The following is an 11,070-nucleotide window of genomic DNA, read 5'->3' as shown; positions in this document are numbered from 1 at the left end:
GGGACGTACTTCCTTGCAGGCATATTTGCAGCAGATGTGTGATCTCGCCACTTTAGTAGGGATCGAGATGAGACATAGTGGGGGCAGACCACGACAATTCTTGTTGTTCCTGCTGAACATCTGTGTTCTTATCTCCCCCTAATGAGGAGAAGACTGTCTCATCAAAGTGACAATCCTCAAATCTAGCGATAATGAGATCGCCTTGAAAGGGCATTAAGTGGCTGACGATGGTCGGAGTCTTAAATCCAACGTAGTTGCCTATTTGTCTGTAAGGACCCATCATAGTGCGTTGTGGCAGCGCAATTGGCACATAAATGGCTCACTCAAATGTGCATAAGTACGATACTTGTACCCAGTCACTAGCTATAAAGCAGAGGTAGATTGAGTGGCAGTGGGTCGTAGACCAATTAGCATAGCTACATGCGATATTGCATCACCCCAAGCGGATATAAGGAAATTGTTGCGCATTACCAATGTCCGAACTACCATCATAGTCGTTTTCGCGAGACCATTTGAGTGTGTTCATGGGAATATAATGTCCAACATTAGTCCCAATGCAATAACCATCAAAAGTCTTCGACGTAAACTCTCTAGTAATGTCAAATCCAATTGACTGAATAGGATGATCCGGGGAGTGAGCTCGTTGTTATATGATATGTGCTAGGAGTATAGTATAAGCAGCATTTACAGGTGGACAATGACACAACATGTGACCAGTGTGTTTTCATGTCAACCAACATTATGAGATATTTAAACGTCCGCAAGTTGGTTGAACTAGTCCACAGAATCCCTACGGATTCTATGTAAGAACAGAATGAGTATTTTCATATCCTTTGCATAGGACGGTCTCAGTCCTAATTTTCCTAAGGAACAAGCTTTGTAAAACGAGCGAGAGGCTTTAAAAGAAACCAATGAGGATTTTGGTTGGGCCTAAGCATCTGAAACGCTATTTGAAGCAAAATTGGCGATTACAACATCACCTGGGGCGTCATCACCATGATGTACATTATTCATGGCGTCATGGATAAGGACTATGCCAGCCCTAGGTTGGTGGTGGACGGAGGCGGTGCCCTAGGCAGCAGCGTCGGTCACACTTAGTCCAGAAATTAACTTTTGATTCATGCTTCGTTTCGCTCGAAAGAAATGATGTCCATGTGAAGTCTTTAGTAGACGGATCATCATATCATGACCAGGATGACCTATCATATCGTGACAAAGCCAATATGTGTCTAAATCCAAGAGATCTTCTCTCATAACTTTATTGGATTTAATAGCTTGAATAGTGACATAGAGTCTACTAGAGAGACACATAAACTGCTCTAAGATGCGCCTTTGTTCTCAATTAGAGGTATTGCAAAGGAACTCATTTTTGTTCTCTACATGCGTTTTCGCATGAAATCCGTTGGCTACTCATAGGTGCGATTTTCCCTAAGAGCGTAGAGAGTTTTTGCGACAGTAATCAAGGTGCCTTTTGGCAAGGGGAACTTGGGCTATTCCATGTCCTTGAATTAATACTGATGGCCCAGCCATCGTAGTCACAAAGTCATATGCTCATAATCAAAATGGAGTCATAATGAAAAGAACTCGAAATTTTATTCATAAGCCAACGGAGTTACATCATTGTCTCTTTGACCAAAGAAAATCTAATCCAAAATGCTAGCTAATGCAAAACAATGATAGTTGTCTAATTTCTTTCGGTAATTCCAAAATAAATGTGACCAAGTGAGTAGAGAGATGTCAGTGGAGCAAGGCTCGCTTAAGTACCACTAATCTCATAACCTTCCTAGACATCACACTTACTTTGGGTGAGCCTACTTTGAAGAAAGACTAAACCATTGGCATTTACTACAAAGTATATGGCAATTGCCTATTACATCTCTTGGAAAAATAAAGACTTAAACAGAATTGGCGATCTATTGATCCCAGCCAGATTTGTAGTCTTCAACCCTTCACTCTAGATCATCTTCATGATTTCTTGTTCCACATAGTGAGCTTCTCTTGCTTCACAATATGCTTTGTAGGCAGTGACAATTTTTTCAGGAGCTCTACAAATGTGTGCCCAATGACCGGATACTCTACATTGAGAACATACATCTCTTTGCTCAAACTCCATTGATTGAGGAGCTTTGAAAGCGTCATTTAGCTGGCTCTTAATGTTAATGTTGGTGCGCCACCATCATGGCCTCCCTCTCTCTTTCCACGTTGACCTCTTTGGTTCCGTATTTGCCTATTTTGGCGGTTACCTTCCCAAGTAGAGTGATTATATGGACCAGAACGTCCAGAAGTATCCCTAAGATTAGGGTTTCGCTCTTGGCGCCCTCTCTTAGGGGCGCGGCTATAATTGGATTCTGGAATATACTCTGTTTCCACGGATCTCGAATTATAGTTCTTCACAAGGATGTTGTCATGCTTTTCAGCGACATTCATAGCTCCAATGAGCTCATGAAACCTTGTGATTCGTTCTGCAGTAACATCGATTCGATAGTTCTTAGCAACCATCAATAAAGAGAGGGGGAAGGTAGAGAGAGTCTTCTCAATCAACATCGCATCTGTGATCTCTTTACCACATAATTCCATTAAGGATTTAATACGAAGTGCTTCCGAGTTGTAGTCAAGAACTGACTTGAAATCACAAAAGCGGAGGCTATGCCATCTCACTTCTAGGTCAGGAAGCAGGGAGTCACAGACGTTGCCAAATCTTTCTTCGAGTGAGACCCACAGCCTTATGGGGTCTTCTTCATTCATACACTCGTACTGGAGCGAATCATCCATATGACGAGTCATTAGGATGACAGCTTTTACCTTATTTGCCTCTAAGGCTACTCTATTTGCTTCCAAAGCTTGAGCTTGCTCAACAGTTAGCACGTCCTGGCTAGGCTCAAGAATCGTATCTAGGATTCCATCAGCCTTGAGATGCTGGCGGACATCACGAACCCACCTGTGATATCCAGAGCCAGTTGTTCCCAATGGAGCAAAGTCCAATTTGTTCAGGTTACTCATCCTGAAAGAGAACAAGAAATTAGGGTTAGTTTCAGAGAGTAAAAAGGGTACCACGAAAACATATAAAATTTCTGAGCGTAGTTGCTCCTAAGAAATTGAGAATTTCTAAGCGTAATCGCTTCCAAGAAATTAGGAATTTTTTAGCGTAATCGCTTCCAAGAAATTCAATTCCAAGAGGTATTGGATTAGATCGAAACAATGACGTAAGTGGTCGATCGTAAATTCTCTACAAACTCTAAGTTTGGAGATCTTAACAAGCTCTAAACTTGGAGTGAGCACGAACCCCCACAGTTCGATTTAATTTGGTCTCCCCTATGATGAAGAAAGGGGGGTAGAAGAACGGAGTATGCAAGTCCCCAAAAAAGAAGAGAAATTGAATTTAAAAACTCTAAAAAAGGGGAACTTTTAGAAAGAAAAAAAAAACCTCGAAATAGGTCGCCGGAAAATTTGACCCGGAAAAGTCACTAGAAAGTTGACCGGTGCTGACGTGGCAGTGGGTCCCTGGGGCTGACATGGCAGTGGGTCCCTGATGCTATGTGGCGGTGATGACGTGGCTGCTGATGTGGCAGTGTAGTCCCTGGATGCTGACGTGGCAGTGGGTCCTTGCTGCTGACGTGGCAGTGTGGTCCCCGGATGCTGACGTGGTAGTTGGTCCTGTGCTGACGTGGCTTGAGGACTGCGGCTTGGGCCTTTGGGCAACAGCTTCTCCTTCCTCCTTTTTTTTTTCTTTCTTTTCCTTCTACCGGTTTTTCTGCCAGACTTTCAATCGGTCGGTTCAGCAAGTTTTTGGCCCGTTTTCACTGTTTTTCTTCCGGTTCCGGAATTCTGGGATTAAGGCTCTGCTGTTAACAAATTTTGGTAGCAAACGGAGGTCCGGAAGGTGGTGAACCGGTGGAGTATTTGCTGCAGGTGGTTTGGAGCTTCCGATGGCCGGTTCGATATGTTTTCGGCCGGTTCTTGGGGTGGCGCCGCCGGTTCTGGACTTCTGGGATCGAGTGCTTCAAGGTGTGAGGTGGAGGCAAAAAAGGCTTCAAGGTTTTGTATTCGGATTCAAGGTTTTTAGTTTCTTGAATCAGAGTTCGACTATTTGTTTCAGGGTTAGGGCTTCATGCTGATAACGTGTTTAAAGAAAACTGAAATTGGGAGAGAATTGAATCGTGTTTTCATTGATAATATGGGCCTCTTTATATAGAGGATTACAAGCATAGAGATAGAGTTGTACATAGAAATATAATCGTACATTAATTGGATATCTCCTAAGATTCTCCGAGAATATCTCTAATATAAACCATATTTCAACTAGAGCAAGTAACCTCGTGTTTGGGTCAGATACATATTCTGGATTTACTTGAACACTTAAATCATTTTTAACTAGTGTCTGATGAAAATTTAGCAATTGATTAAGAAAATTATTTTCAACCCATATTTAATGAAAATAATTATTTTTTCAATTGAATTTTGTTTTTTACTATTAGATTTAAATTTAACTGTAATTAAATATAATTTTCTTGATTATTTATTGACTCTGTGCACGATATTGCATCAAAAGAACCAATTTTACAGTTAAATTTGGGAATGCTAGTGTCTTGAAAACGTAGATCAAGCTTCGGCCAAAAAACCAAGTCCTCGTTCCATGTAGATGTATTAATGGTCCAACAGTCCAACCACTACAGGATGTTTGTCTACGACACTAAACTTTGATCTTTGAATCATATATGGACAGATTGAAAAAACTGACCAGCAATCTTTTCATGAAGCTGGAAAGGCTAAAAGGACAGCTTCATTCAAGGAATAGGAGGCCATAAGTGTCTGCATAAAGCTCCTAATGATTCCAATTTAGCATTAGCTCAAAATGAGAAAAAATAAAAAATTAAACATAAAAGGTGGTTGCACACAAAAGATGAGGAGGGGCAATAAACAGAGACCTCCTTGGAAATGCTCCTACAGAAAAGAACCAAATTTACTAATGTCCAGCTAGTTCGAAAAAACCCGGCTCCCTTGTCACATCTCCTTGCCGTTGCATGTACCCTTGCCATAGCACGTACCCTCGCCATCATCTTCAACTCCAGCTTTCTCCAGTGCTTTCAACTTTCTGTAACCGGTGTCAGTTCCAAATATCCTGAAAAATAATGCAAAGAGAAAAGAAAGTATAAAACATCCTGAGAACTAGTTTCAGCACGCTGTTGGTTAACTGGGGATCTCATCTGCTCGTTCCGATGATTCAAAGCTATACTAATAATGATAGTTGAAGCATTCCATCTACAAAACTAAAAAGAGGATGAGCACCAAATCATCTCATGCTTTTCACAAAGACTTCAGGTCTCAGCAACAAGCCCCGTCTTGTTGAAAATAAATCAGGAGCCAATTCAATTCTTGGAAAATTTAAGGAATTTTCAGCAGAACAAGTTTGTTTTTGCGTTAGAAAAGAGGTGCAGTTTATTCTATCATTCATAACAGCTAAGATAATAACATGCTTAATTACATTTCTTTTGCTACTCATCTTTTTACAGACTGAACTGAACAGTGAAAGAATGAGTAAGAAGATAAATTCATATTTTGAACCATCTTTTAACTACGAAGATTAACAGTAAATATATCCTATTCCTAATGCTTCAAGGGAATATGCCAAAAACTTACCTGTCCATGTAAACAAAAGTTGATGAATAGTTGCCAGACTTGGTATAAAGCAAACGGTGATGATAATCATGAAAATCAGCACTGGATAATAATAGAACAACCATTTCAGCCACAGAAGGAATATATTAATAAAGATTGCATAGACACTGCTAGGAGAAGAAGAGAAATATTTCAACTGACCCTCCATATAAAGGTAAGAAGTTGGAGAGGCTCCATGGGAAATGGTAACCACAATGTGCCTCAACTGTCTCCAGTACTCTGAGTACCATCCATAACCACAGGGTGATCAGATGAGGCCCAGTTATGGCAGGACCGACAATTGTAGCAAAGCCAAGGAATAATATCTCAGCTGGGTGAGCATATTCCGAAGTCAGTCCAAAAGGTGTAGCATATCTGTACATATCCACAAATAAACGTATGCAAATTGCAGCACATAATTAAGATGAACATTATTAAGAACTATTAGGAACCAATAAGTTTACTTCTAAGTTCTAACTCTCACTTACTCGTGATGAACGCTGTGCACATGCTTGTACAACCATTTTGTATGCAGAACCCTATGTCCCCAATAGAATATGAAATCCTCTAGGATGAAGTAGAAAATTATCTGTGTTGAAACCACTTTCCTGCAAAACCATATGCAGTATTTCAGTAACTATGCATTTTAGAGTTTAGCTGTTCAGAATGATAGAATAAAATCAGGTAACTTCTTTTATTTTTGAGTTTTAACACCAGATTCCACAATTTTCTATGAAATATGCTCTAGCATATAAAGAACCTGAAAATACCAGGACGGCAATGGAAGACTACTTCGCATCCCCATGAATTTGAAGACAGGATAGGAAGCAATCATAACTGGCAGATTGACACAAAAATGATATAGCACCAGGCGAGTGATACATTTCTCCTGAGCTGCTGGGCTGTTAATTTTTGCCTGCACCAAACCAGAATCAGGTTATGAAACTTTTTATTGGAAACACCAAAGGGAAGTACCTAGGTGTCAAATACATAGGTAAATCTACCGAAGAAAAATAAATTAAGTCAAGGGAAGGGAAGAATAGTTTTTAATGAATCTGCAAAAACGAGGAAGCAAGAGGCCTTCTAGCCTCTCCAACAAGTCTTATAAAAAAAATTTCCCTTAGCTCCATGATAAGCACTCCTTCCTCTCCACACCTCTAGCCATTCCACAAAGACCAAAATAGCATGGCCTTTCTCAAAAGACAAATTGATGATGCCTACACAATATACATCACCAGCCAAACTAGGTTTAAACCAAAGTCATCTTAATCAAAAAGACAGATAGCCATTACGCTAGACCATGGAGTAGTGTAAGTAGCAACAGAAGATGATTAAGTCCCACCTCTATCCCCCCACCCCTACACACTCAACACCTATTAACCAAAATCATTTGGTGTTAAAACTTATTTTCTACCATACAAGCTCCACAAAACATATCCTTTCCACTGCCTTTAACTTTAACACCACAAAGGCTGAAAGGCTTCAATAGTTCTGCAACTAAATCCATTTCCCAATCATTAAACTTCTTATAAAAGATGGAACACAAACCACATTTGTCCCTACAACTTCCAAACAATAACAAACTAATGCTTCCTTATCTGCAGGTATATAAGCAGAGCCACACAGATCTCTTAGGGAAAGAAATTTCCTTATCTGGAAATAAGTATAGCAAGAGAAACGCACCTGAATCTTGTACTTGCTTAACCATCCTGCCCTCTCAAGATATATAAAAGGAAGTCCGGACAAGAAGAAAACACTCTCATGGAGAAAGAAACTTCCTAGACATGCCAGTTGAAAGTCGTTGAAATTTGTGATGAGATACTGCATAATAAGCAAAGAAGAATTTCACAATGTAAGAGAAATATCAGATAACAATAAAGACCATAGAAAGGATGAAGTGGGAAAAGTCATCATTCCAGAGTCTAGATCACAGAAGTTAGCTAGAGAGATATGTACATTTCCCTTTCATCTGGGAAGTGAAAAAAGTACATTCACACCAATAGTTTCAGGCAAATCACATTACAAAACCAAATTTTAAAACACAGACCCAGCATAACTAAAAGAACCAAAAGAAAAGAATAGTAATTGCCATCATTAAGCAGCTAGAGTATAGCAACACCTGCCTAACCAGAGAGTTTCTTGTAAACTAGGATGCATCCCTCAATTCACATTGGGTGCCTCTACTGTGTGGTCTTTTGGCCTAAGCAGAGTGTTTCTTGTAACCTAGGATGCTGATCTCAATTCATGTGATAGTTTGTTATCTTTCCTTACATATGTATCTGTAAACACAACTTTCATTTGCACACAATGCGTACTAGCCACAAAGTACCGCTAAATCCTAGATCGTGTGTCCCGGTATCAACCAAAGAACAGAAAAAATACAATAATCTACGTCGCTTCACGTCCAAGCATAGTTTAACTACAAATTAATGAACCTGCTTCTGTTTGAGGGCACCACCAATCAAAACAACAAATCCCCTCAGTCGAAATCAATGCACCGGGCACATCAAATCGTTTGACTCAGTTTGAAGAAACATAATGTCAATAAAGTATCCCCAAATCCACACCTGAAATCACTCTTGAGCACTTAATTCTGCACTAATGTCACTTTCCACGGTCCATATCACCAACAAATTGGAAAAGAAAGAACCCCAATAACCAAAAAAATCCAAATCCAAATGCACTAGCCAGATCACAATCATTGCTTTATCCCACACCGCACAAAAAAAAAATAAACAGAGAAACCCATCATGACCCATCACACCCACATTCCACCATTACTCATACATATATACACAAATGGGTTCTCAGATTCAAGAGTACGAAATCCCCAGCCGAAAGATCAAATCTTGGTTCAAGGATTAATAAACAAAACAGGAAAAGTTTGATACTTTGGTAGAGAAGTAAACAAAGGGTGATAGAAAAAGCCGTACCCGCCAGCCAGATTCAACAATGGAAGCCATGAAAGCTTGGCAGGAAGCAGGAGCTGCTGATGTAAGCGGTGCCCTCTCTCCTCTATAATAATAAGAGAAGGTGTGAGAGTCTCAGTAAACACCGCACGAGATGTGAGAGCGGTACAGACTGTCAGAGGGAGTCTGTGTTCATCACCCTTTTGTTTATATACCAAATTACGAAGATGCTGACGAGAGGAGTCAGACCGCGCACGTCTGCCTCTACTGTGTGGTCTTCTGGTGCTTTCGGTGTGCCCAATTTCCTTCATTGATCAAAAATAATTTTTATTTTTATACATGTAGGCAAAAAAAGAAAAAGAAAGTAACCATAAGTTCATAGCTACCTTCTTAAACTAAAGAATGTAATACAATTCATCAAGAATAGCATTGATGACTTGTGGTGGAGTAAGAGATTGTACACAATTTATCTCTCAACAAAATAAGGGAATAAATTATTCAATATATAATGAGTATCACCTTTTTGTTTTTTAAGAAAAGATTATCTTTTATATTGAATCATAGACAATGATTACAATCGTTAAAATAAACATCCAAACATTATAGGAGCTATAAGCAACCTAAAGCAATTGCTTTGGAAACCTAATGTAGACTAAACCATAAGTTGTCGAAATGATTGTTCAGTTATAAAATTAAAGCTCATTTCTTGAAAATATAAAAATAAAGATTCGGCTCCTCTAAAGTGAGAATGTCATGAATTTACGTTAATTTCATTAAATCATTACTCTCTCTCTCTCTAATCTAAGGGTCATTAAATTGCCACATCACTTTTCCATTAATTTTTGGTTTTTCACATAAATTCTAGTTAACTGTGCTGTTAACTATGATTAACTCCAGAGAAAAAAAAAATCAAACGCCTTCACAATCTGACTTTCTTCAATGCATAGTCCCAAACCCAAATTCACTTGCTGTCGTTGTTGTTTTTATGTGCTTCCATAGAAACTCACCCATGATTTAGAGTTAGGGTTAAACACAATCAAGTTCTTTCATTTAAACCGACATTCATGTTTTTGAAAGAATGGAAGATTGTGGACAAAGTGGTGGGAGCAAAGAAAGAACTGCACCAGACCATATCAAAGCACGTAGCTACTGTTTCTGCCAGATTACCATGATCTCCGTTATATAGTTTGTAGGAGGCCCCAAAGCCCATGATCAATTTATTAGTGCTATATCAATCAAAACCCTAAACCTTGATCAATGCTATATCAATCTAGACTTTTATATTTAACTTTTTTATTTGTACGAGTTTGGTGTGGTACTTATGGTGTTTTCATATGATTTCTGCATAAATATATATCTTGGCTCTTTTCATGGTTTGAAATCTGGAGCAGTGTAAGTTGGACTTCTACAGCTTGGGCAATTGCTCATTTTCTATAAACTGCCCAAAATTTGAGGTCCTTGAGGTGGAAGGCTGTAGTTGGATTCGGGTTCAAAAGATAAAGAACTTGAGGAATATTTCAATTGCCAATAATACAGGGAGAGTCTACATGGTTTATTTTGAAAAACATGTGGCTCTGCAGTCCTTAACCATTAAGGGCGTCCAATGGTGTTGGGGTGCAATAAGTAGGTTGCTGCAATGGGCAAGAAAAGTGAAGCACCTCTGTAAGAAGGTGGAATTGATGTGCTCATATTTTCATATATTTCTTTGCCTCTTAATCTTGATATTTTTGTTTAGTTCTCCTCATTTATGATTCATTTACATGTTTTAGTGTTTTTGTAGGTTTGTTTCATAGAGAGAAGAAAAGAAGCCAAAATGAGCTAACTATGATTGAAAGGCAATGTGCAATTCCAAGGCCCAGAATCTGTCTGTGCAAAACACCCAACTTTGCCGAACTACTGGGAGTTCCTCAGATCGAATCAGACAATGATCCTTATATGCATGGAAATATATGAATGTCTAATTTCTGTAGAATTTTACGGATCTCAATTTCGATACATTTGGAGAAAGTTATGATTATTTGAGTGAAGATAGGTCGGACAGGAAATCTACTCGGGAATTTACAACCATTTGTGGAGAACTCAAGTTCCATCACACAAGATCATCAATCCTAATGTTTCAAGGAAGTTAATTCAAATGAAGATTCAAAGAGCACATGTATTCCTACTTCTACAAGAGATATTTCAAGGTTTTCCCATTCCAAATGAAGAAAGGAATCTAATCCCAAGTTTTACAAGGAAACATGAAGCCAAAGATGATTAGAACTCTTCCCTATATAAAGGAGCACGAATTTCACATGAGGGGAGAGTCTTGGAGCATATTGAAGACGCCTAAGGAGCGGAGACGACTCATCTATCTTCCCTTTCTTTTCCCTTTCTATTCTTTTTATGTTTTTTCATGTGTTTTACTTAGTTATCTTTTGTTAAACCTTTTCTAAGGTTAGGATGATGCCTTATCATGATTGTTTATGTACTTTGATGTTTTATTGATGGATTTATAGTTTCTTTA

The 11,070-nt window shown here is 38.9% G+C and overlaps 1 protein-coding gene across 1 annotated transcript; it reads right to left on the bottom strand.

The window, feature by feature from the left end:
* Window positions 1-4,724: 4,724 nt before the first annotated feature.
* LOC112201412 (methylsterol monooxygenase 2-2) lies at window positions 4,725-8,817 on the bottom strand. The gene is made up of 7 exons (XM_024342284.2): window positions 8,589-8,817; window positions 7,339-7,476; window positions 6,426-6,571; window positions 6,144-6,263; window positions 5,818-6,030; window positions 5,638-5,718; window positions 4,725-5,119 (listed from the first exon to the last, which is right to left on the bottom strand). The coding sequence occupies exons 1-7, from the start codon at window positions 8,616-8,618 to the stop codon at window positions 5,002-5,004; spliced, it is 846 nt and encodes a 281-aa protein (XP_024198052.1). The 5' UTR covers window positions 8,619-8,817; the 3' UTR covers window positions 4,725-5,001.
* Between the last annotated feature and the right edge of the window lie 2,253 nt (window positions 8,818-11,070).

This window comes from Rosa chinensis, chromosome 5, assembly GCF_002994745.2.
Source record: "Rosa chinensis cultivar Old Blush chromosome 5, RchiOBHm-V2, whole genome shotgun sequence".
Lineage (NCBI taxonomy): Eukaryota > Viridiplantae > Streptophyta > Magnoliopsida > Rosales > Rosaceae > Rosa > Rosa chinensis.
This window is presented reverse-complemented; position numbering and strand designations above follow the sequence as displayed.

What these genes read in the sequence shown, in the direction of transcription:
- LOC112201412 (XM_024342284.2), bottom strand. Translation starts at nt 8,618, where the DNA reads ATGGCTTCCATTGTTGAATCTGGCTGGCGG. An exon ending in TAAGCAAGTACAAGATTCAG is followed by an intron (nt 6,572 to 7,338) that starts GTGCGTTTCTCT and finishes GGTTTGGTGCAG; the next exon opens with GCAAAAATTAACAGCCCAGC. An exon ending in ACTTTTGTTTACATGGACAG is followed by an intron (nt 5,120 to 5,637) that starts GTAAGTTTTTGG and finishes ATTATTTTTCAG; the next exon opens with GATATTTGGAACTGACACCG.